General features: G+C 42.2%; 1 protein-coding gene across 1 annotated transcript in view; it reads right to left on the bottom strand.

Annotated features, from left to right (window-relative positions):
• Positions 1-27063, bottom strand: part of ITGA9 (integrin subunit alpha 9) — a gene marked incomplete at both ends in the record, with an annotated part of 210110 nt that overhangs the window by 45918 nt on the left and 137129 nt on the right. Inside the window, 3 exons of the mRNA XM_079538592.1 lie at positions 606-695; positions 3793-3872; positions 5358-5444. Coding sequence (XP_079394718.1) covers positions 606-695; positions 3793-3872; positions 5358-5444 — 257 coding nt within the window. The remainder of the gene's footprint in view (positions 1-605; positions 696-3792; positions 3873-5357; positions 5445-27063) is intronic.

Here is a 27063-nt window from a genome sequence, read left to right as displayed (position 1 = left end):
GTATTGTATATCAGTCAAAGGGTGAGTAATATTCCACAGTTCGTATTTGGATGTTCTGCAGACTAAGAAGCAAAGCTAGTGGGAAAGGAGATAGAAGCAGAAACAAATTCTGACTGTGAAATTAAACAGAAAGGCAAACAACTAGACTCTACCAAGATCCTTAAAATCCCATAACATTCGACCCTAACCTTTGGCCTGGTGATTCTCAATCATATCTTTAAAGGCATGCCTTACAGAACAAGATAAGATTTACTTTTCCTATTTTTATTTTATTTAAAGTTCCATCGTATCCACAGAATCACGTGAATTCAAATATGATCACTAAAATATCTACAATAAATTTGATTTTAATGAATTAGTATTGTTAGAAAGGAGTGAGAAAGAGTTACAGTGCTGGAATGTAAAGAATGACAAATAAAATTCCCAGATAGGGAATGAGATTGTCCTTATTTCCAGAGTCTGGGAAACAAGTAAAAAAAAAAAAAAATCAACATTCCACTACTTGTAAACAAAGAGAAAAATTCTGTTTCTCACTCCAAGAGGTTTAAATGTTATTGTTAGGATTACTGGCATTTTTTTGTTTTCATTTGATGACTGGTACTTACCCATTGATAGATGAGTCCACTTCATGCATCAGGGGCACTGATAGGGTCAGAGTATTATCATGCAAGGACTCCACGCGCTCTACGTTTCCACTGTGCCAGAAAGAAAACATAAACATACTGTAAATCCCCAGCCTTTGTATTATCTCACAGTTACACAGCTACTATCCCTATGTTTTGTGCTCTGAACTCCTCTTGTTGAGCGATGTCACCTCTCCTCAGGAAGCCTTTCAGCGGGTAGGAGTTACATTTCTTCACCCCACTTTGGAGGGGGCACAGCATGTACACAGTATATACTTTGTGGTTACCCCTCTGTGGATGGGACACGAACAAGCACAAGCTGAAAAACCATATTTGAGAAAAGCAGTCAATCCAAAGGGAAGTGCTGTCATCATTCACAGTGGAGATATACAAGGACATCTAGGCATAAATGCAAGGACTCATTTTTCCCAGCCTGACTGTACATCAGTTTGGGAGGATCAATACATCTCACAGAAGGTTCCTGACTCAGTAAATTAAATTTCACTTTTAAGTACCTGAATTGCTTCACAGCACTGTTTCATAGCTATGAGCAACCTTGCAGGCTACATCCTCGTACAGAACTAGCCATAAACTCTTCACTGTTCTACTCCCTTCGCATGTAATTAGTTGTCAAAATGAAAGTACTACTTTCTATCTTTATATTATAGTCAGCTGCCACCACTGGTCAAAAGCAGAAGGAAAGAAAAGTAAGTAATCATCTCTTATTTCAGTCATGTTATTTCACTGTGAACATTTATATATTAAATCCAGGAAAGGCTGAAATGCAAGCACAACATGCAAACTTGTAAATATTCTAATCCTGAAGATGAGCCTGCTTGGTGGGTAACAGCTCAGAAGATATGTTGCATATATTTCCAGACTCTCTAGCAGTGACTGATTGCTTTCTGCCTTGCTGTTCACTGGATTTACTCACAAATCAAACTGGGAAAAGATATGCTCCCATTTACTTTAGGGCAATATCAGTGAGGGGAAAAAAGCAAGCTGTAACATCCCAAATGATACACCATTTATATGATGAGTTGCTTAATTTGGTCCCAGGAAAAAAGAAGAAAAAAAAAAGACTTAACAAAAACTGGATGGACTCATAAGAGTCTGAAATGGAGGCATTTGTCATCTCAGATATTGAGATACTCTGGTGGCAAGTAGAACAAGCATGCAGAATTCCATACAGATTTCAAATGTATGCAGCTAATACATTTCAAAGTTCCTGTACAAAAGGAAAACATCACTCACTGAGTCTAATTCTAGCAAAATAGTTCACTCCAGGAAGCAGTGGAAGAGTTTTGCTGGTGCTTAGTTTCTCCTATGCTGTCTCACTACTGAACCAGTCTCTCACTCTCTTTTGCTATAGGTGCTTATATGGAATTTGCAGCTACAAGGAACAAGCTAAGTGGCCACCTGAAGAGCAATACTTACATTCCCATGACAGCATAGTACAGCTAACAGCTTCTCTATCCCTACACAATTCTGGAGGACTAGCTCCAGTTTTGTGTGGGAATAAAGTCCATACTTGTTGTCTATCCACAGCACATAATTTTCCTGTCCATTTCCTTATTGCTGACTTCAATCAATGGCTCCCTGCTGCAGACCAGCAACTCTTGTGGTAGAAAATATTACTATTATTTGACAGCAAGGGAATTGAGTAATTTGCCCAAAGACAGGGAGGAAACAAGGGTAGTTCTGCACTGGGAAGTGCACTGCTGTCTCTGGAGGTCCAGCTGAATCCTTCACAAAACAACTGTCCTCCAGTCCACCCTTCTGAAATGAAAGACATTCTCTTAAGCTCTCAGAGCATTTGCACTATGTGCACAAGCTGCTATCTATAACTTCACCCCATCTAAAGGCACCAGCCAACCCTCCTCACTGGTGAGGCACAGTAATCTCAAGGAGTGAGGTGACTGAGGAGAGCCCTGTGCTATCCAAGGCATGGAAATGAGAGGTACAAGCTGGAAAATGCTGCCTGGGCAAATTTAAAGCAGCCGTGACCTATCTTTGCAAGGGCTGGCATTCACCCAGCAGATCCTGATTCATCTCCTGCCCTAGAAATATTATGGGGTCATCTAAACACGTGATCAGCTACTTTTCACAGTGTAAAACTTGCATAATGTGCAAGCCATGGCCTTGCCCACTTGATGTGAGGTCTCACTGTCAGCGCTTCATAGCAGCCCCACGTGCTGCAGGATCTTGTTCCCCACCTACAGCTGTTATAGGAGCAGTCACTCAGCAACTGCAAGATCTCATCTCTCATTCCCAGTAAGCCTGTGAGGCATCAGAATGGGGAGGCGAGCTGTTTGGAAATGCCATTGAAATGCCATTTTTGATGTTGTAAGGTATGAAGATGGCCTGTGGAAGCAGCAACCGGTTCCCTACTCAGCATGCCAGAGCAGCAATTTATGGCCTAGGTTAATGAAGCTTTGCTACAGTCTCCAAATAAACACCCAGACATTGCCTTGCCTTAAACACCCATGGAGACTACCTCTTTTGTAGCAGATCATCCTGGGTGCCACATCTTTTATTTCATTCCAGATAAAGTGATTGTGTTTACGTTATAAGGTCACTGGCTAGCATTTGGCACCATCCTACTGCAGTGCCTGATGCAAATGCCCTTGGGACAGTGTCCCCTTCAACTGTTCCACGCATCTGTCAAACCTTACTGAAGATCCAGAGTGGGGAAAAAATAGACATGTAGCTTTGGAAACTGTCAGTAAGATCTCTGAGCATCTGATGAAAGCATTTTTCTTTTCTGGTTTGCATCCAAGCATACTTATTTCATTTAAATGCTGGAACAAATGGGTCTGTCTGGTGCTGATCGTCAAGCACAGCTGAGCTGAGCTTGATACACAGCCCAAAGGGATGAGCAGAGAACCACAAGGGCCTTCCAACTGAAAGAACACAAAATGCTCCTTCAGAATCACAACAGCCTGGCAAACAGAGCTTACACACAATTCCACCTCACTTCTCAGTGAAGGTAAGTCACATGTTTCCTCTGTGTTATCAAAGAACAAGCATTTAGCTTCAGTCATTCAACCTCATTTACTATACATGCATGTGCTGATGATTGCTACCACACAATTGCTAAGCATAGGCAGTGCACACATCATGCAACAAAGAAGATCCAAGTCATCAAGACACGGAAAAGTTCTCTTACCTTTGAGCAGTGACAAGGAAGGTAAGTGTTTCCTCTTGTCCAGACAGGTGGCTTGTGTCAAAGATTACACTGAACTCATACTGCACAAAGAAAAAGTGGCATTTAGAGACTGTTTCAAAACACATTTATTCTGAAGCTTCACCTATATTCTACTGGTCTAGCTAAAAACAAGTAGCATATTTTGATATTCTTAATAGAGCCCCCTCTATTGCACAGTAGTGAAGGTTTAACTTTACAATTGCTAGGTTGTTCAAATACTACAGAATCTGATTTTTCATTGTGAGAAGGCCTTTATTAGAATTGCCACTCAAAGATATTTTGGGAGCAAATTATCTGCCAGTGGAAGAGCCTTCTAGCATTAGGAGATCATTACTGGAATTACCTCAGCACCGCTGCATGCACTAACTGCTGCCAAGAAATCTTCCATGAATCTTTCATGCACAGGCATGCACAGACACCGGGAACAACCAGCAGTAGCTAAAGCACCATCCAGGCCACTAACCAAGCTGGACATAATCAGGTGTTAATTTTGAGTTGAGAAATCTACTGGGTTGATCACTGTAGCACTACATTAAATATTCCACACAGCAACATTTCTGTTTAATTCCAAAGCCCAGGTGAAATGGTTTCCAAATTCATGCTAATTTCAATGGCTTAGGGAAGGGAAGGGAAGGGAAGGGAAGGGAAGGGAAGGGAAGGGAAGGGAAGGGAAGGGAAGGGAAGGGAAGGGAAGGGAAGGGAAGGGAAGGGAAGGGAAGGGAAGGAACTATGTCACTCTGAAGCGAAATATTGAAATTCTTAAATTCCAGGTGATATTTTGCTATTGCAATTTTTTCCATTTGCTGTTGCATTTTTTTTCCATTATGTTGTGTATCTTTTTAAATGTTTCAAAAGAGCATATTGCAAACAGCAAATAATATGTTAAGAAAGAAAGCAACAAAAACATGAGGTCAAATGTTGTGGCAATTCAAACAGAAAGGATTAATTTTTAAAATTTAAATTTTGTAAGAAAATTCAGATACATTTTGTTCAGATCATCCTAAAATTATGCCTATTCTCAGTTCCTGGGTTGGTCACTGTATATTTTGATCAGTGACAGAAAGAACCTGGCTGGATTTCTAAGTATAAGAGAGTTCCTCTACTACTATCCAAACACAACCTTTCAGAGCTATCAGAAAACCATAATATGAAAGATTTATTACAAAACTTTCATTGTCGTTCGTACGAAAGCAGTCACAATTTAAATTGAGAGTAGGCAAAAATAAAAATACAGTAAGGCAACACAAACGAGACAGGGTCTTTTTCTAATATTCCACTAAGGTTTTGGTTGCTACAACTGTTGCAACATTTTTTCAAGAGTATTTAATTACAATGCACAAGTTATCGCTATTGGCTGTATTGTACGTTTGCCCTCCCACAGCCATGCAAGGCCTGGATATCTGTGTTAGAAAGCTGCATAAGGTATCAGCCACAGGCATTTAACAGAGCAGTTATTCTTCCTGACACTCTTTGGAGAAAAACAGGGGAAGAAACCATCACTGCAGATGAAAATATCATGACATTACCCTAGATTTTGATCTCATGAAAGGAAATTCCACACTGCACTTGAGGAAGTCTGACTCCAGCAACTCACAGGAAATTCCCAGCTCCTCCTGTAAGAAAATAAAAAGACCACAAAATGATGGAGAAAGACTACCAAGAGATGTCACTGAGATAAAGCATCTTAGAAAATAAAACATTTCCCATCATAACGCTGTTACTCATGGTCCTGATCTCTTAGTCTCATGGGATGAACTACAATGATAAGGGTACCAGCTCTTCTTTAATGACACAGCGGTGGTGTAGAGTAAATTAGGGGATGATCCCCTCCTCACGCTAAACCATGATGGCCTATGAGCACTGTCAGTAATACAAACTGAAAAGTTCAGAGCACTAACATAAAAGCCAGCCCATTAAAACAACAGAAATGAATCTGTTGAATAGAAAGCCTTCCATTGCTCCATAAAATAGGAGTCTGGCTCCAGGTTAGGACGTTCTCATCTCCAGATCATCAGAGGACCGTTGCATGCCCTGTCTCAGTGGAAAAGTTCGTAACATAAAATTTTCAGAGTGAGATTCAGCTGCAGAATCTGGATGCACACCTTCAGGTGACTACCCAGAAGAATTCTGCTAAATGATCCAGGTGCTCCCATCCTAGCAGAGCTAGAAAACTGCTAAGCAGAGCAAATGTAGGTGTTCATTCCCAAGTGAGCCAAGGAAGTGACGAGGCCCTGCTACTGAATAGATCAACACTGGAGCAGTGGTATTGAAGTATGCAACTGTAATATGAATGCCTGAATTGAGAGATATGAATCTGAAAATTAACCCAATTATGGACATCTATCTGGAAATCTCTTAGATACAGGTATAGCATTTATTCAATCTATTTTAGGAATCTACAATAGTTTGTGAAACCCAGGCTCAGTCTCCTCTTGGCACATTTCCCAAATCACTCATGAGTTTTGCTTTAAATATGTACTTCAATTTAAGCATTTGTATGAGTACCATTCTCGAATGGAACAAGCACATGTTGAAGTGGCTTCCCAAAACATAGACCCAGACTATAAGCATCTCCAGGAAATGTCTCTCTTGGTTTCATGTTTTGATCTGAGCACTGCATTAGTGGTCTACAGACATTACCCTGTCTGACTGTCAGACCATCACCCGTTACTCTGACTGCATCCAGATTCCTGATCTTTCAGCTGTTTCCTTTTGTTTCCCCTCTATCTTCAAAATCATGGTTCAATTCATAGCACATGTCAATAGATGATTATATCCCTAACGTCATTTTTCTCCCCGATTTAGTTATTTGACTGGTTTCATGTGTAAAGAAAATAATCTAAGGAGAAAATCCATGCATGCTTTGAGACGGCATGAAATCACTTCAGTAGTACCCAACTGCCAGAGCACTGGCCTCCATGTTCATTTTCTCTATGGATTTATTTCCTTGCAGTCCTCTGTATGATTCTATTTCCAACATTACAAAAGATGGCACTGCCCAGCAAATCAGCTATCTAGATTCAGTTGTACAAAGCTGTCATCTTCCTATTCTAGGTCAGATCTTCTCCTCCATTTAACAAAAAAGAGCAGAGAAAGTGCTTTATAGGTGAAGCATCTCCTTCACTTGCCTTTTCCACTCAGCGATCTGGGAACTCTTCTAGTTTTATGTGGATGATCCGGTGAATACACACTCTGAGCAGCTGCGCAACCAAATGAAAAATTTCACAGTTGTTTTCTCTGGGAACATTCTTGGTTCTGTGTTGTTCCAACATCCCTAGCTGTCTGACTGTAGCAACCTATGAACTCTCTTTCATCATCTCCCTGTTTCTGCTCAGTCAAGAGAGATTTCTATTTACATAGCTGTCTGGTGGTGACAGTGACCAGACAGACCCAAGAGGCTGCCTCCTCTCCCCATGTCTGTATCGCTTCAGAGATGTCAAAAAACACGATAACAGAAAGAACAGTCATCTTGATCATGGAAGAAGTGCAATTCTTCTTCATTTTGCAAATTGGAGGCTGCCTGCCTCTGCAGTCCTGACAACAGGCAGGCAGATGCCAGTTGTTTATAACAGTCAGTTAAGGAAATGACAGATAAAACTGCATTGACCATTTCTATTGTCGCTGCTTGCAACAGCTTAATAGATGTGCTGAGATTGACTAGAAGGACCTTCTGACTTCATTAGCATACCATCCAGTTTAATGATTAATAAAACACTATGCACGCTGCAAAGTCAAACCTCTCAGAGCTAGGAAATAGCATAAAGAAGTCTGCTGAATCACTGGATCAGTATTCTTCACTATTTCTATACTACCTAGCAGAGTTTCTAATCTGCTTAGAAAATGCAGCCAAAGTGGATGGAAGCTTCTCTGCTGGTTACAGAACATGAATTATCCAGACAACTTTGTCTTCCTTCTGAAACATCTGACAGCATTTCATGTTTTTAGAAGAGTCAATCAGCTAAACAGCGAGCTAATTAGCCAAAGAGCTGCAGTACTACTGCATAACAAATGAAGAAACACACAGCTTAGGATGACTAACAGTCCGTTCCTCCAAACAGAAAGAAAAGTTCTTGATGACTGTAACAAGAACAATGAAACAGCTGAGTTGTAATGCTATTGGAAGAGGCAAACGAGGAAGGAGCAACCCAATGGAAATCATGGAAATTCTGCAGCATAATGCTGTCATGTGCTGGGGCATTTAATCAGAGGGCGCTCGGAAATGTAAACGGCTTTATTTCTGGAGGTTCTTGTTTTGAAGAGTAAATATTCTGTGTGGCTTCATCTGACTGAGTAGTGCAGGGAGGCAATAATGATCATATTAAGATAGTATGGTAGAAATAGCAACTCAGAAATGTTGTTTGTTAAATTTAAAACTTGAAAATGAAAGAACTTCTACAATGCTTGTGTTATTCCTGCCTCAGATCCAACTCTCAGCTTTTTCAGGTATTAATTTGGTGCACCACGCTGCCTGCACCAAGGGACACCAGCTATTTTCTCCATTGGCATCTTTGACAGTACATGTTTTGGTAGAAGTGGGCAGCTACTGAACATGGGAGTTCAGAGTACATCTGACTATTGGCTGACAACACAGGATATGCATTGGAGCAATATCTCCTTATATCCTTGCCCTTAACACTACATGCAGTTCTTATTGCCTCAAACAACTCAGATACTTAACCAGAAAAAAAGCTCAGAGACTCATTTGCTTGAGAAAGGTGAACAAAAAACATTTCAACATGAGCAAATTGTTTTGACCACACAGACGGGGTGCTGGACACTGTCCTTTTGTTGACTTCACCTAGCTGATCATCCGGGGATTTAACACACAGAACAACTCCAGATTTTGCTCTTTCCCCATCAGAGATCATTACTGGACTGCATGAGAACTGCATGCTTTTCAGGCCGCAAAAGGTAGGCTGTCACTAAGGAAATAGCTTGTCAGTACTAGAACAGATTGTACCAAGCAAGTCTTTGACTACATGCATTCTGGCATTTGGAAAGATTGTTTTTCCTTAGTACTTGATGGGCCTAATGTTCTGGTATAAAGGTGGGACCAGTGCCAGTTTGAGCACAGGACTCAAATATTTTAGGGATGATCCTACAGATCATTTATTAGAACCAAATCTTGCTCAAAGACAGCAGCCATTTGTGCCCCCTCTTCCCGAAACAGACTTTTTTAAACAAGATTTCTTATATACTGTTTACTCTGACTTTAAAGGGTAATTTTCAACTTTGTTAACTGCCAAATCTAAGATTTAAGAAAAAGGGAATGTCCTATGAAAAAAAAAAAGAAAAAGAAATGCTGGTGAAAAAAAGATAAAGACTGCCTCTAGGGAGTCTTCACAGTGACATACCAACATAGTACACTTGTTATGCTTTCCCTTCCTGAGGATGGATGGCCAGATGCAGACAGCACACATTAAATGGCACAAAGGGTGCTGAGACATCCTCAGCTGCATCTTGATAAGCAGTTTTCATACCAGAATGCACATGCATTTTTCCCTTAAGAATCTCACATAGCCGGCAATGATGACTTATTCATCAGCTGATAAAACCCTCTTCCACATCATTCATGTCATGTCCAAACAAAAACCTCCAGTCTTAAAGGAAAAATATTCCTGCCTTTCTGACCTAGCAGTTCCTGTACTCCCATCTGTTTTCATTTTTCCCATCCTTAGGGTTATTCATTTCTTCTCAACGAAAAAGCAACTCTGACTTCACATCATCATCCCCAGCCCAGAGTCAATCTCACACTCTCCAACCTGTTCCCACCCCCATCCAAGACTAGCTGCAAGCCTGACACCTCAAGCGACTCCTCATCTAATCTCCCCCAGCCTGTTAACTCCCCTTCAGCACCCAGACCTTGATTTATTTGACAGCTCTTCTACCAGATTATGACTATCAGCAAAAGCAAACAAGTGTAAAAGTACAGGTCACTTGTGTTGTATTTTGCACTTAGAGCTTTCTAACGTTCCTTTATTGCCTGCCAGCTCTCCACTCTCCTAAGCATACAAGATACTGGTAGATATTACACCTTCCATGTCAGCATGAAGCTGCACCAGAAAAATACTCAACTTGGAGAACCTGGCAAAATGATGCCCTGGATAAGGCTCTGATTTTATTTTTATTTTTTGAAGTTGTATGAATTTATGCACTTTTGGGAAGTTTAGTACTATTCTGAATACTGTTGATTATCTGTGCCAGAGATGACCCAATCCTCTTATTCTGCCCTCTGATGAGCTGTTATGGTTAAAATGGGTTAAAATCACTAATGAAAGATACTGAAAATATCCTTGTTGCAAATTGTTAGGATAATTTGTATACATGCTTAGGAGAAAGGAAAAAAAAAGAAAAATTTGCTATATAACATACCTAAGAGCAGTTTATCTTTCTGTTTCCTCAGAAATACTCAAATAAAAACCTGTTTTGTTGTTGTTTATTTGGAAAAATGCTTCTGCAGATCCTAGCTACCAGTACTCTGGAACGGTGGAGAAAATGTCCTGGAAGCTTTGATAACATGTTGACAGAACACTCATTTTGAAGATGTTGAGAATTTATTTAACTCGTTCTGTTTTGTGATGCTGCTGCAGCTTTTCCAAAGAGCACAAAAGTACATACTGAGAAATCCTGCTCTTGTTGCCAGGGCGCATGCTCCTGTTATTACTTTACCTGTTCTGTGACACCTGTCTGAGAATCATCATAGCTGACCCCACAGGGGACCACAAAGAGCATCCTCATCTGAGAGGTCCTACAACAAGTATTGAAGAAAACAGCACTAAGGAGGGCTACCTGCTCTCCTACAGTATGCTAAACCTCCAAAGTTAGATACTACATACTCAGTATGTACTCTCCAGTACACATTTTACAGTTCACTCTCCACACTAGTTACGTAAAAACATAAGTAACCTGACTTGTGCACTAGTTAGAAGCTTACAGCAGACACTAGGAAAAACGTTTTGCTAAATCTGTACTTTTTTTTTACATGTATAATCAACATGGACTCCGTCTTGAAGAACATACTCATGTCTCAATAATTTCAACTTACAGATTGGAATTTCGGTGAACAGGGACATTTTTCCAAGTGAAAGTTTAGATGAAATCTGAACCTTCTGTTCCACTGAAGAGGACAATTACATAGACCTGAACTGCATTTTAAAAGCTTCTCACTTTCAGGAGATATCACTGAACATATGTCTGTGTCTGATCACAGCTGGTACTCTGCTCTGCTGCACGTTGAGCCAGCCTGGTCTGCTGCTTGGTGACCCTGCACACAGCAGGGGGTTGGAACTGGATGATCATTGTGGTCCTTTTCAACCCAGGCCGTTCTACGATTCTGTGATTTTAAAACAAACATCTCTAAGGTGAGGAACCTAAAATAAAGATCACCTCTCCTATGATATTTGAGATGACTTTTTCTAATAACCCTTCCAAATCTTGGGTTAAGTTCTTTGGTTGCACTTCAGTAACCTTCCTCCTTGCTCCCTGTGTGTTTCCCAAAGGTTATGAGAGCATAATTTTTATTTTGATCCTGCCCTTAGCTCTCCCTGCTTCCCAATCCTCTTAACGCCTTCACTGCGGCTCCAAGGATATAAATATTTGTAAATTCATTTAACAGCCACATGAGTATACTGATGCACTTTCTTTCCACAGCAACAAAGGTCACCAAATAATGTGGGTCACAGCTACCCACATGTACAGAGCAATTAGGAAAGTCTCTGTTCCTGAAACCTTCGGGATTTTCTCAATAAAAAGGCTGGCCCAGGCTGAATTTCCCTGTGAATGTGACCAATTTTGGTAACCTTGTCTTGGTGGTTCGTGAGGGTGGATGGTGATAGGACAAGGGGAATGGTTTTAAACTGAAACAGGGGAGGTTTAGGTTGGAAATGAGGAGGAAGTTTTTCAGCCAGAGGGTGGTGAGGCACTGGAACAGGTTGCCCAAGGAGGCTGTGGATGCCCCATCCCTGCAGGCATTCAAGGCCAGGCTGGATGTGGCTCTGGGCAGCCTGGGCTGCTGGTTGGTGACCTGCACACAGCAGGGGTTTGGAACCAGATAAGCATTGTAGTCCTTTGCAACCCAGGCCATTCTATGATTCTATGGTTTTAAAATTGCAGGAACAGAAGGTGGTTTTTACTGGTATTGTTCATATAACTCTTCCAGGCACTGCATCATAATTTACGCAGAAGATTCCTGCCACGATGGTCTGATTTACAGCAAATTCCTCTTAGAAGTTATGGTTCCTAATGCTCTTTATGGTTCATTATGGTTCCTAAATGCTCTTTGTGTCTCTGTCCCATTTGAACAACTAGCAGCTAGTGCCTGCTTTTGCCTCTTAGTTGTCTTAGCCTTTCTGAATTTAAAACGAATATTTCATGTATGATTCCTGGGCTTGACTGCCACGTACTGACCTTCCCCAACTCACTCAGGTCCTAGTGGATGCTGAAAGCATCAGTAACTCACATTTAAAAGTCTCACTATCTAACAGACCGAGGTCAGAAGTTTTGGAGTTTGAGTCCCTGTTCCCATGGGAAGACCGTGAGGCTTCTCATGAGCTCCAAGCATATGATTTGGCCTGGGAAAAAGACCCTATTACTGGCAGCAGCTTTCAGAATGGTTGGCAGCGGTCCAGTACAGGTGGTCACTGCTTTAAAAGCCATCAAAAATAAAATTCTCACATGCACTTCTGTGAGTTTTGCTCTCAGAGCAAAAGCCTCTTGAGTTTTATTCCATTTTTTGGTGCATGGTTAATTCAATAGCTTCAAGCAACTTCTGAGCCTTGTCTTCAGAAACTCTTCTATGTGCACTTCTTCACTCACCAAAAATGTGCAACAAGGAGCCACAGAAATAAGATTTATTTCTATCATTAATTTTGTTTTTAAGCTCTGTTTTCTAAGCTTCATAAGATTCTTCTGTTTTAAATTATTTCCAAATATTGGTGGAATGCAAGCAACAATGTGAATAATGTGAAGGACAATTCAACAATAAATCAGGGGCAGTGGCAGCTATTATACGTAAGTTACTGTTAATCACTGCATGTTAGGAAAAATATCACAGAAAAGAAAATAGAGATTAAACACAGACTCACTCTGTGTATGTCTCTGTGTATTTACTCCGAGTGTATGTCATGAAACTGACATCTATTTACTCCCCTGACTGTAATGACTGAAGAACACCGGACAGGCAGTCTAATTATACGACAGAATGAAAAGATTTTTTTGTGTGTTGCAAGGGTCTGTTTTAAAGGCACCACGGGGACTCCGAGTTTTCCTTCACACAGATATTTCCAACACACGGATACTCCCCAGTAAATTAAGTCAGCAAATGTGATGTACAGAAATTCTGCAGCTGTACAAACTGCTGTTTCATTGGCAGAGACCCTTGTCATGCTCGTGCTTGCATGAGCAAGCAAAATTACATTACCCCAACTACGCTGACGGGCATACAACCAAACACACACACACAAAGCTGGAAGACCAGGGTGTGTAGACCTCTAATTCCGATAGTGAATCAATTCTTTGATTCATTAACAGAAAACAAGTTTGAAAGGTGATGGAGGAACCTCTTCAGTTGTTTCAGAAAAAAGAACAAGAGGGGAAAAAACAGTTTGCTTTGGCTTCAGAGAGAGATTTCCTGCCCTATTCCATGATCTCATTAGTGAATGATGCAGGCACACCCCACCCCCAAGCACAGAAAGCCTGGCTTGAAACATCTTGGATTTGCTGCTTATTTTGCAAAAACAACTATTTCTATATAATTAATTAGAGCCTCCCTCCTCTTTCCTCTCCTCCCTGGATGGAACCTATTTATAGACCATGAGATCACCAATCCCAACCAGTACAGAAAATCTTTGAGGAAAAAAAGGAGAGAAAAACAAAAGCTTTTCTATTTGCTGGATATTCCCAGCATTCTCATCTTTCCTCCTTCTCTCTCATGGCATACATATTAACTGGAGAACAGATACTACAGCAGATTTTTAAAGCACGCCATCTCAGAGGTTTTTGAACAAGTCAATAAAACTGGTTGTGGTTTTGCAGCTTCTCTCTTTATAGGACCTGCAGGGCAGGTGTTGAAGCTGTAAGGAGAAAGGGGGATCTAGTGCCAACCTGAGAAGTTTCATCTCCTTTGCTCTCACGCTGCATCGGCTTCCACTACACAAGCTCTACCATTCTCTTCCCCATAACAGGTGAGTACTGCTAATCTTCACTTCTACAGAGGGAAAAATAATAAGGTACATCGCCAAGACCTACTGTCCCCTGTAACTATTAGGTCAGTTGTCATGCATCCATTATGAGGTTGACTATATTTCAGCCAAGCTGCTCCTTACCCTTTTTCCCATGTGCTGACGTCCAGCCACACTTACTCAGGAAGCAACCAGGAACAGCTTAAAGGTCAGGCTTCCACCTGCCCACACAGCAACTTTCATCCCATCAAGTGATACCCAGCTCGTGCCAGAGACTGTTAGCAATATGAAGAATGCTAGTTCAATTCGGGCACAAAAGACTAAGGGATATAGAGACTGTTGTTTAGGATAAACTGAGTGCATGCCCTGGAAGGAGAAGACGGTAGCCTATTTCTACAGCAGCAGGTGAATTGCCCACAGTGCCCACCGTGGAATTGCCCAGATGAGTAAAGGCTGGAGACACCACACCTTCCCTGCAATCTCCTTACTGTGTTTCAGGGTAGAGATGAGAGCCTAATTCTTGCCTTTATAGCCTTTCAGACAGTGGCAGAAAAGTAGCAGTAACAGAAAATAGTTCTCACCACAGCAAATATGTCTTTGTTGGAATATGGCCGTTAATGACAAGATTGCATTTTTCCTCTCTCCAGCAGCAATTAGTATCTTAAAAGTTACATCATTGCTGACATCATCAGTCTAGGAACTTGTGCTGGGGCTCCGGCCCCTGCAGCCATATCCATGCCCCAAGGACCATGAGTTACCTCACACTTGGCATCCCCATTGAATTTCTCAGCACAGGGTCTGCTGGTCCAGTCAGGATAATCTCAGGCTCCTGATTAAGCCTTTCTAACTCCTGAACATGACCCAAAACAAATGTTTTCCCAGGGCCAGAAAGTTAGAGCTGCCTTTCCTCCCCATCTCCATGTGGCTCAAACACTTTCCTGCTGGAAAAGGAACCACCGGAGCTGAAAAGGTGCAAGGGAGACAGATGTGTAGTGGCCAGCAGTTACCAGACTGGAGGTACTGGAACTGCCAAGAGGAAGCCTCCCACTGTGCCATTTCCCAGGCACTCTGCTGATCTATAGGACCATGCAGTTTTGAGAGCTTCACCTAGCTATTTCATGCAAAAGCTCCTTGCTTTTAATGCTCAGCTCAAGGGGTGGCTTTGGGATGTAACCTGTGAAAGAAGGATCAGAGAAACATTGGAGTAAGGTCAGCACCTGGTGGCAGTTCGTTCATTTTCTACAAAAGTAAACAAAACAAAACAAAAAATTTAAGCTGTTCCCCACAAAAACATCCCCCATACACCTGAAAGCCTGAGGATGCAACCAATGAACACATCCAAAGAGATAAGGGGACGGTGATTTAAAGGGGAAACAGTCATCTTTAGGTAAGACCTGCTAAGCTATTCTGCCCTACCTGGAGAAGGATTAGGGATTACAGGATTCCAAACTTGATCAAGTGCTGTTACAAGTATTTATACTAACAACTTATTCATATCGTACCATTTTTTATACAGATTCAACTTCAATTTTCCATACACACTCACACATACATGCACATACACATTGCTCCATTTATTAGGAAGGCACAAGGTGAAATAAAACATTGTGTACTTGCAGCCAAGCAAAAGAAACTATTTCCTACAGCCAAAGCCAGTAATACACACAATCCACAAATAACCCAGACCCAGACACTTCACCACAGGTATTTTGTACCCACACCTTATTACCATCAATAGATACCATCGTTGAAGGGCCAAACACGTGCATATAATGTATACATTTGCAGGGGTCTTTCAGAAGACTGTGATACACACTGTTTACTTCTGCATGAGTTTTCCAATTTGGCATTGGAGGGGACGGCAAACATCACTTCTCATGTGAATTCTAACCACACAGATCATTTAATATTCTTATCTTTCAGGCCCAGGGACATGGGCTGCACAGCCAGTTTTGCTTAGCTGCAGACCAAGGGGCCACTGCTTTTTCCCCAGTGTACCTGAGTTACAGACAGAGACCACTGACCAGGCCCATCTCTGCTATAAAGCCCCCATAGAAAAGGGAAATGACAAAGGGAGCAGTGCTGCAAATGGGTGTCCAAGATTAGCAACAGGGGAGTAAGGATGGGAGCAGATGAAGCTATAGTCTGTTTAACTAGTGCTTGATTCACTAGCTGCTGTCTTATGTAGCTACCCTGGCAGACAAATCTTTTGGTGCCTTCTCTTGAAATAATGTTTTTCTTTTATTCCAAGAGAAGCAGAGTTGTCCCTTTTGAGAGCACCTGGGATCACAAACTTCCATGATGCAAGCAGCAACTAAAGGACAAAGAAAAAACAGGAATAAATTGGCAGGAAAGCATCCTGGCCAGCTGAACCTCCACCGTTCAAAGGCAAAAGGCGAATGGAAAATGGGCTGAGCAACCTCCTCTCCATTTGGAGCACTGCTTTGGGTGCTGTTCTCAAGCAAGATACCAGTGCAGGCTACAGGTGCTCCAGTATCAAGAACAGTCCTTGAGATATCAATACAGACAAATGCAAAGCTGAAAACAGCCTAAACCTCATCCCATCTCAATCTGCTCCATGTACTTGCACTTTATAATTTTTTTTATAATTGGTACCTTTACACAACAATTCTCTGAAGCAACCAGAGGCTGATATGTAGACAATTCTAAACTGTAAGCCAACTGTGACTGGAACTTCAGTATATACTACTACTTGGAAGATACAGATAAGATTTTACAAGGATGAATTCAAGATATGTTTGCTTCCTCTCATCTTAAAAAATAAACTTGCACAAGGTAATCTAGTGCACAACTGCCAGTGTTAAGAATCATTTCTTCAAGTTAAAGATTTTGTGAAAAGAAAAAAAAAAAACACAGAGCAAGTGATATCATCTGGACTTGGGCAAAGCATTCAGTGCTGTCCTGCTGACATCTCTAAACAGGAAAGATGTGGATCTGATCTGCAGATCAGAACTAACTGGCTTGTCATACTCAGACTTGTCAGTAACTTGATGTCCAGGCAGAGACCAGTGATGAGTAGTATTCCTCAGCTGCTGGCATTGGGACTGATACCATTTAACAGCTTTGTGGTAACATGGACATGGATCTGAGTGCATCCTCAGCAAATTTGCAGACAGTACCACTCTGCATGGTGTGGTTGATACACTGAAGGGAAGGGATGCCATCGAAAGAGTCCTGGACAGGCTTGAGAGGTGGGTCCATGCAAACATAATGAAGTTCATCAAGATCAAGTGCAAAGTCCTGCACCTGGGTTAGGGCAATCAAACATGAATACAGGCTGGGCAGAGAATGGATTGAGAGCAGACCTGAGAACTCTACAGAGTGCTGGCTGATGAAAAGTCAGTAGTTGGTAACACACCTGCAGTTCAGAAAGCCAGCCATATCATGGGCTGCTACAAAAGAGGTGGCCAGCAGGGTGATGGATGTGACCGTCTTCCTTTACTCTGCCCTCACAAGGTGCCACCTGAAGTACCAAGGCCATGAACACATTGGAACAAGTGTAGAGGAAGGCCATGAAGATGATCAGAGGACTGGAGCACTTCTTATGAAGACAGGCTGACAGTTGGGGCTGTTCCACCTGGAGAAGAGAAGGTTCTAGGAGGACCTTTTAGCAACCTTCCAGTTCTTATATGGGGCCCATAAGAAAGCTGGAAATGCACCCCTGTCATGGAATTATCTGAATCTATCTGTGTCTGTGACAGAGGAGCAGCAAGCCCACCAGCCCAAAAGAGAAAGGGGAAGGGTACAGAGATGAGAGCTGGGCCCAAGAACAGAACAGCGGCAATGATCTGAGGAGGAAGCTCGATTTACTAAATATGATATCGGAATGCAAGGTAACACACTATAATAACAACATAATTGGAATTGAGGCTAATAAATCAAACAAAATGAGAGAGAGAGAGAGACTGTCTGAAACCTAAGGCCTTACTCTGAACTGAAGACAAAACAGCTGGGTAGCACACCTACACAGTGCCAGGCAGTGAGAGTCCCATGGCTCATGAGTCTTCCCCTCCGAACGCAAAGTCTGGGATACGCAGTTCTTCCTCTCTTCTGAGAATCAGATATCTGGAAAGCTGTCAGTCCACAGAACTGGAGTATTAACTCTAATTCCCCAGGCTTTACATGATGTTATGATGTGAAATACCAATAGCAAAAATCGTAAAACCATGATAACCCCTTATCAGGGAGTGCAGTGATAGGACGAAAGATAATGGCTTTTTTGCTTTTTTGCTTTTTTTTTGTTTGTTTGTTTGTTTTTTGGTTTTTTTTTGTTTTTAATTTTCTTTTAGAGGATAAGTTTATATCAGGAAGAAATTTTTCACTATAAGGATGGTGAGGCATTGAAACAGATTCCCAGACTAGCTGTGGGCGCCCTATTCAAGGAAGTGTTCAAGGCCAGGTTAGATGTGGCTTCAGGCAACCTGGTCTAATTCCTGCCCACAGCAGGGGTATTGGAACTGGACGATCTTTAAGGTCCCTTCCAACCCAAACCATTCTATGATCCTGTGAAAATGAGATTTAGATGCCAGGAAACACATGAAAAATGGAGACTTCGATGCAGGAAAAATTCCCTGATCTCCAAAACACTCAAATCTTTGTGTACAGAATTGTTACAAAACAGTGCCCATTTCATAACCAGTTTTCAAACCAACATAAAACCTTTGCTTATAAAAATGTGAAGATGCAGCTTTTGACCATTCCCCTTGTCCTGTCACCATGAACCCTCACAAACAGCCGTTCCCCCTCCTGTTTATCTGCTCCCTCCAAGCACTGAAGGCCACCATGAGGTCTCCCCGCAGCCTTCTCTTCTCCAAGCTGAACAAGCCCAGTTCCCTCAACCTTTCCTCACACAGAGCTGCTCCAGCCCTCTGCTCATCTCAGTGCCTCCTCTGGCCCCGCTCCCAGAGCTCCACGTCCTTCCTGTGCTGGGGGCCCCAGGCCTGGACGCAGCGCTGCAGATGGGGCCTCACAAGAGCCGAGCAGAGGGGGACGATCACCTCCCTCTCCTGCTGGCCGCCCCTTTTTCATGCAGCCCAGAACACAGCTGGCCTTCCGGGCTGCAGGCGCACACTGCTGCATCATGGCCAGCTTCTCACCCACCAGGACCCCAAGTCCTTCTGCGCAAGGCTGCTCTCAAGGAGTTCTTCTCCTAGTTTGCACATATGCCTGGAACTGCCCCAACCGAAGTGCAGCACCTTGCGCTTGGCCTTGTTGAATCTCATTAAATTCACATGGGCCCACTTCTCCAGCCTGCCCTGGTTCCTCTGGATGGCTTCCCTTCCCTCAAATGTATCGACTGCACCCCTCAGCTTGGTGTCACCTGCAAACCTACTGAGGCTGCACTCGATGCCATCATCTGTGTCATTGACGAAGATGCTGAAGAGCACCGGTCCAAGACCGACCCCTGTGGGACACCGCTTGTGACCAGCCTCCACCCTGACACAGAACCATGGATCACAACCCTTTGGCTGCATCCAGCCAGCCAATTCTTAATCCATCGAACAGTCCATCCTTCAAATCCATACCTTTCCAATTTAGAGAGAAGAACTACAAAAAATTTGCAGGATTAAATATGTAGATACAAGGCAGTTATCTAGCAAATGAAGTTCTCCTTAGTGTCCAAAAGAAGGCACGTCCAGAATTACACACTGGCATGACTTTATATTATTCATAATCATTACATGCATAACCAACCTACACATGTTTTTTAATCTGCCAGCAGAGCACTTCATTTGATTACACATTTATTTCGAATAATTGTGGATGACAAACTGTCTTGTTGTGGATTAGATTATTCCTTCATGACCTGTGCATAATAACACTGAAATAAGCTTCATATCAGTAACACATTCTCATGTACATGAGTGCGTGCTCTTCAACAGCCCAAGCAAAACACAGGGACAGGAAAGTCATTAGGAGGAGAAAGGACCCTGGAGTAAGCTTTCCTCCATCCTGACTACACACCTAGATGTTACATGTGCACACACATGCATCTCACACTATGGAATCACAGTTGCCTGGCAACAGCAGCAGGAGAGTTGTTTTTTCCAATACTACAGATAACTCGTCGGTTATAACATCATTATTTTTCAGTAACAAAAACAAATATTTAAAAACACGCTTCTCAAAATGAGAAACAGAAAAAAACACAAGGTGGCAGAAACCAGAGAATCAACATTCATTTCCTAGTGGTATTTCTGAAAGCACAGATAATATATGCCCACATAAGGAATCTCCTGTGTGTAAGCCATCAATTATACTGAATATTAGCGTATTCAACTGCAATACAGCTATTCCCTCTTGGAGTTATAATGAAAAGCTGAAATTGAGAGCAAGGTCAGGAAATAAATTCAAATGTCATCAACTAAACACAGTTCAACGAAAAAGCAAGTGGAAAAGCTTACTACTAAAAAAAAAAAAAAAGAGATTAAAAACAAATTGTAATAATAAAAAAAGCTTTTTTCCCCTTCTTCTTTGGTGGCAATTCTCTAGTGCAAAAAACACTTTTAAGGTAATAACAGTAATAATGAGTTTGGCATTTGAGTATTTTACTGGAATTAATAAACCTTACCTCAGCCTACCTCAGTCACCAAAATGCAATGCCAAACCAAATGCCTTTTGAAAGCACACACAGGGTTTTGGTCACGCAGAAACCCAAATGCAAGGCACACCAGCTTTTTCCACAGAAGAAACTGATGACATGATAAATATTATATTATCTAGTGACACTGATGAAATGCAAAGATATAAATCATTACCTTCTGCACTGGGACATTGAAAAGTTGTAGAATTGTCTTTGTTGTTGTTTGTTTGCTTGTTTTAGGAAAAAACAAAAGCTTAGCAGTAAGGCTGAGATCAGGATGATCCTGGCTGAATGCAAGACTGAGCAAATGCTGCTCAAGGAGGGACATGCTGAGAGGAGGGAGCCAACCTTGCCTCATTCTTTAAAAGAAATCAAGCTCTTCTGGGTGCATTTGAAGGAAGAAAAAAGAATGAGCAGAAAGGGGGAGAGGAAACAATGCAAAAAAAAAAAAAAATTAAAAACAAATAACGGCTGGGACTTGCCTTTTACACCAGAATCAATCAGGAGATTCCATCAATTCATAGGAGAGTCAGAAAAACATAGCACTGGTACCAAGCCAAAGCTCCTCACTGCTTAGGTGCAAACACAAATCCCTCAACTTAGAAAATTTTCAGCTTAGAAGCCTTTACATCTTACTAATCTTTTTGACTGCAAATAACATAGAGTTGTTTTTTGTTTGCTTGGCTGGTTGTTGGTAGTTTTTGTTTTTGCTGTTGTTGCACGGGTGTTTTGTTTTTTTTCTTTAAAGTCGTTCTTTGCACATCTTTATAAAATCTGACTGCAGTATTATGCCTTGTGCTTACTGAGAATAATTAAAGAGGGTTTTTTTCAATAGATCCTCTTAGCATCACGGGAGAAATCTGAACAACTAGATTAAAGACAGCAATCACCACCACTTCCTGCCACAGAACTTGGCAACTTGAATGTATATATTTACACAATTCTATGGGATTTTCTGCTCAGGGTATCAGTTATCTTCTGGCACCATCTTGATCCGCCTGTCTCAGAAGTGATGAAAGGAAACTCCTAGAGGAACAGAATTGACCTCTCATACCAGAAAATCAATAGACTGAAACTTCAAGTTACAACAAAAACAACTCCCATGCTCAACAACCTCATTCTGCAATTACAGCCACTAAAAGCTGAGGAAATTCTTCCCTACTTTTGTATGTGGCACTCCAGCTTGTGGGACCTTATTTATCATCAGCAGGCTCTGCTACAGCACAGGCTGCCTTCCGGCCTCTAAAAAAAGTGAATTCACAGAAGTGTATTCATCCACATCGCTGTTCTTCCTTCAGAAAACCATTCCCCTTCTAGGTTCATGGGAAGAACGGGGCTAGGCAGTCAAATAAAACCTCCCTTAATCGGAACCACACAGATTATCCCAGGCTATTCCCCCAAACCCCTACTTTTACATCCAATTATATATGGAAACAGTCACATTAACAGTCATGATGAGCTACTTCCAGGGTCATCACTTTCCTCATCACAAAACCCAGAGCACAGCCCAATCTGAGCAGCAGAAAACTCAGTGTATCTGGCATGCTACTCCAGCACCACTGAGTCTTCAGAAGCAAATGTCTGACTACAGCCTACTGTTTTAAGGTGCTACAAGGTGTTTTAAAACAAATAAACCTCCCCTATTCTCACATACATTAACGCCACCTTTTGATATCACGGAACAACTTTTCACTCTAACCTCACCCAAAAGAAACACGCACGTCATGAAAAGTATTCTATTCTTGAATTTGGAATTTCTGCTGCTTCCTGCGGGTATGTATTTGATGATTCTCTACATCAAGTCATTTTTCAAGACAAATAGCTTAAGACTGCAAAAACTCAGATCTTCAAAGCCAGCTGGAGTTAGCCACATCCAGTTTTGCAAGGCCTGAGTGTTTTGGAAATGTACATGTTATCAACTTTTAATCTGATTTTTAAGTGTTAAGCTGCTCCTGAAAATAGGATTTAAACGATCAAACTCACATTGGTTCTTCCAGCACTAAACAGAACAAGATCTACATTCCTGCAAAATCATGACTTCTGAATCATTCCAATAAGGATTGTGCTAACAGACTTGGGGGATTTTGTATTCTATTCATTGAGCTAATTTGTTGGGAAAAAATAACTAAGATTTATTTCAAATACACACAATAAGAGGAAAATTTACAGGACTATCAGTACTAGTTACACAACTAAATCCAGTGCAGCAAATGTCTTCGTCACTATGCGAGTGATATGTGAATCTCAAAAGGAAAGTCTGGATCAGAAGCTTAGCCTTCAATTCCTACCTGCTGAGACTAGGGGATAGCAAACACATCCAGTAATCTCTGGCCTGATAAAAATGTTACTTCTTAGTTAGCCTTAACAAAGCATGAAAGTTAAGCTTTTAGATTAGATGTTGGGCAAATTTTTCAATGAGAGTGTGGCGAGGTGCTGGAAGAGCTGCCCAGAAAAGCTGTGGGTGTCCCATCCCTGTAGGCGTTCAAGGCCAGGATGGATGGGGCTCTGGGTAACCTGATCTAGTGCTTGGCAACCCTACATGCAGCAGGGAGGTTGGAACTAGATGATCACTGAGAGCCCTTCCAACTCAAGAAGCCATTCTATGATTCTAAAGTTTTCAATACATATTCATAGAAAAAAGAAAATTACAAGGGTTGTTCCGAAAGTAATGCCTCCTGTTTTATTATGTTGGCACAAGATGTCAGAGGTGGATGTTGGTAGTACAGCAGTAAAGGTTGAACCTTCCCACCAATATTCCTTTACATTCTGTTGTTGCGTGACAGCAACAGAGGGGCAGTTTGACAAAAAGGTGTCTAACACGGAACTGTGTATGAAGCAAAGATATAGAACTGATTTCCTCCATTGGCATTGATTGATGCTTGCTGAACATTCATGGGGACCAAACAGTGGATGTCAGCACAGTGAGGTGGTAGGTGGTTCATTTCAGCAGTGCAGGCAATGATACGAAAGACCAATCACATTCCAGACAACCACGCACAGCTGTCACACCACAAAATGAAGAGCTACTTCGTGCCAGTGACTAAGCTGAAGACTCAAATTTCCACTCAGGCCAACACGATAATGCCAGGCCCCATATCATTCTAAAGACCGTGGAGCACATTGCCAGTCTTGGCTGGACTGCCCTACCACACCCACTATACTGTCTGGATTTGGCACATTCTGATTTCCATCTGGTTGGGAAAGCTGGGGCTGTATGGGCAACATTTTCCTAACAACATCATCACAGTAGCTGTGAAACAGTCGATGACCTCCACTGACGCAGATATTTATAAGCACAGCAAAGAATCTTAGAATCATAGAATGGCTTAGGATGGAAGGGACCTTAAAGGTCATTTATTTCCAACTCCTGCAATGTGGACTGGGGTGCCAACCACTAGCTCAGGTTGCCCAGGGCCCAAATCTTGGATGCCTCCAAGGATGGGGCATTTTTGGACAACCTTCTCCAGTGCCACATTCATGTTCTGTGTGGGGCCTTGTTCCTCACTGGAAGAAATGCACAGCTAATGGCAGCGACAGCATTGAGAAATAGTGCTGAGAACAGGCTCTACCAAACAGTGCTATTGTGCTCTTTGTACCTGCTACAGTTTCAATGGAAATAAATCACAGAACTGTAGAATCACAGAATCACCAAGGTTGGAAAAGGTCTCCAAGACCATCTAGTCTAACCATCCACTTCCCACCAACGTTTTCCCACTAAAACATGTCCCCTGGTACAACATCTAAATATTTCTTGAACACCTCCAGAAACAGTGACTCAACCACTTCCCTGGGCAGCCAGTTCCAGTGCCTGACCACGCTTTCTTTCAGAGAAGAAATTTTTCCTAATTCACAGAATCACAGAATTGTAGGGGTTGGAAGGGACCTCCAGAGATCATCGAGTCCAACCCCCTGCCAAAGCAGGTTCCCTACAGCAGGTCACACAGGTCGGCATCCAGGCAGGTCTTGGAGATCTCCAGAGAAGGAGACTCCACAACCTCCCTCCTTCTATCACTGTTACATGGGAGAAGATGCTGAACCCCACCATGCCACAGTCTCCTTTCAGGTAGTTGTAGAGAGCTCCCCTGAGCCTCCTCTTCTCCAGACTAAACAATCCCAGCTCCCTCAGCTGCACCTCATAAGACCCGTGTTCCAGACCCCCACCAGCTCCACTGCCCTTCTCTGGACATGCTCCAAGGCCTTGATGTCTTCCTCATAGTGAGGGGCAATACATGAGGCATTCCTCCAAAGCAACCTATGCAATAGGTTGCAATGAAGTCAGACAGCTTGAATTGCGAGCATTTTTTCTTCTCAGTCAAGAAATTAGACAGTTGTACTCAAGGATGCACCCCAGCACAACAGGTAAGCATTAGATTCACAGGAGCATGGAAGCACCACGTGAAGATGACTGCTGTTCTGCTCATACTTCTGAATTCTGGCAATAAAAGCTCTCCTGGCCAAAGGGTTACCATCCCTTCACATATGTGATGTATTGCTTGGACAGCCTTACAGGCATGCTTGTGCCAGCGCAGAGCTTACAGTTTCCACACCACTTGGGATTGCTCTCCTGACACCCCAGCAGAGGGGATGACAGGAGCAACTCCAGCTCACTCCATACAACATCAGCTAGCTTAACTCAAACCACTAATTTAAGAGGTTACTGCTAACCAGCTAGCTTCTGTGCCAGTGGACCTAAAGGAGCAATAACCACTGGAAAAGAGATACTAAGAATACCCAGGATCTGTGGTGTCTTCCACTGGCACAAGTGGATCTAAAAGAGGGCGTGTGTCCTAGGCTTTTGGGCTCTATCAGAATCCTACTCTGACAGGACCCTTAGAAAGTATGAGCAGCATGGGCAACTAGTGTAAGAGAATTTCCAAATTGGAAAACAATTAAATTCTTCCTGCGTGCACAGCTTTTCTGGGCTGTCTTTGTCAGGAGATGGAAGCAAGCTCTCAAACAGCCAGATTAGGATTGTACCTGACCTGCCTGCTAACCCAGACAAGGCACCGCACTACTTGTCAGAAGAGAAACCACAGAGCCCATCAGCAGCGTGACTCGGGTTATCACTGTATTCATAATGAGCACCAAGGTTTCAGATGCACACAGAGGAATTACAAGAAATTAATACATTCTAGGAAGCCATAACCTTGCAGCTCTCTCTGCCCTGGGCCCAGCCCCACAAATTTCATCCAGCTGTTGCTGGTGAAAGCTGTTGTGAGAAGCAGCAGGAGTGCTAACACAGCTGGCTCTGGATGCTGGGAGCATGCCTGAAAACAGAAATAAACCACGGTTGGGAATGACAGTCAGCAGCAGGACTTCCTGACCTCCTCTCTCTTTAACCCTGAGATGTTCCCTCTGGCTCTTAGAGAGAACTTCAGGAGCAGCCAGAGATTAATGCTATAGATACTGGGTTATATTTGTTGGTTATATTATTATTATTATTATGTTACATATGTTGTTTTTATACCATTGGGATACAACCTCCTGAACTGATTTCATAAAGACAAGGCTCTGTCTACATTCACACCCAAACTCAGCTCCTTGATGATGTGCTTCCATTGCTCTCCCTGCACTCACCTGATACCCTTGGGAAGCCCATTCACCACACTGAACCTGAAGAATATCCACTCCCAAAAAAGGAGGGGAAAAGGCTGTATCATGAGAGCAGGTGCAGAAGAATGGAGTTTTGCCTTTCAGCGGTGACTGTTGTATCAGCCTGCCTGGGAAATCTCTGACAAGGGCCAGCTGCCAGAAAGCTTATGGTGTTTTCTCTGCAACTATACTAAAAATACCCTTCTGCTCTGAGCAGCAGCTAATAAATGGTTAGTAAGGAGCTTATTTCTGAGAAGCATTTTCAGCAAAACTTCACAAGTCAGATGGCAATTCCAATAGATGCAAAATGATGTCCAAATCAGAAGTGATAGCTTGTTATTCCTGTCCCAGACTCCATAGCACACAAACAGAATTCTGTGTTCTACACAAAAGTGGCAACAACACATCTGTTAAGTGGGTTTTTCAGGCTCTGAAGTAGCATTCTTGGAGTTGAATTGTGATTATGGGACAATGAACTTTAAGATTAAAAAAAAAAATTAATTAGCAAATCTACTGTACACAGAAGAGATGGCCAATCTGCATCAACATTGCTTAAAAAAAGCCAAAGGGAACAGGTGAGATGTCCAACTCCTTCCCTTTTAATAAAAAAAAAACAGGGGGGAGAGGGGGAGAGCAATTACATGTCTTCGTATCTCAAAAGGAACATTTATTTTAGTGGACACCTCCTGAAATTGACTACACTGCAATCCTCCCATGCACTTGTAAAAAACACCACTTCTTGCTGTATCTGAACTGTAAATTTTGCACAGGAGGAGTTACGCTGATGGTCAAACTTCATCAGACTCCTGAAAAGAAACCCAGGCTTTGCTCAGCCTTGAGAGAACTTTTTTTTTTTCC

Source organism: Tetrao urogallus (genome assembly GCF_951394365.1).
Source record: "Tetrao urogallus genome assembly, chromosome: 7".
Classification (NCBI taxonomy): domain Eukaryota; kingdom Metazoa; phylum Chordata; class Aves; order Galliformes; family Phasianidae; genus Tetrao; species Tetrao urogallus.
This window is presented reverse-complemented; position numbering and strand designations above follow the sequence as displayed.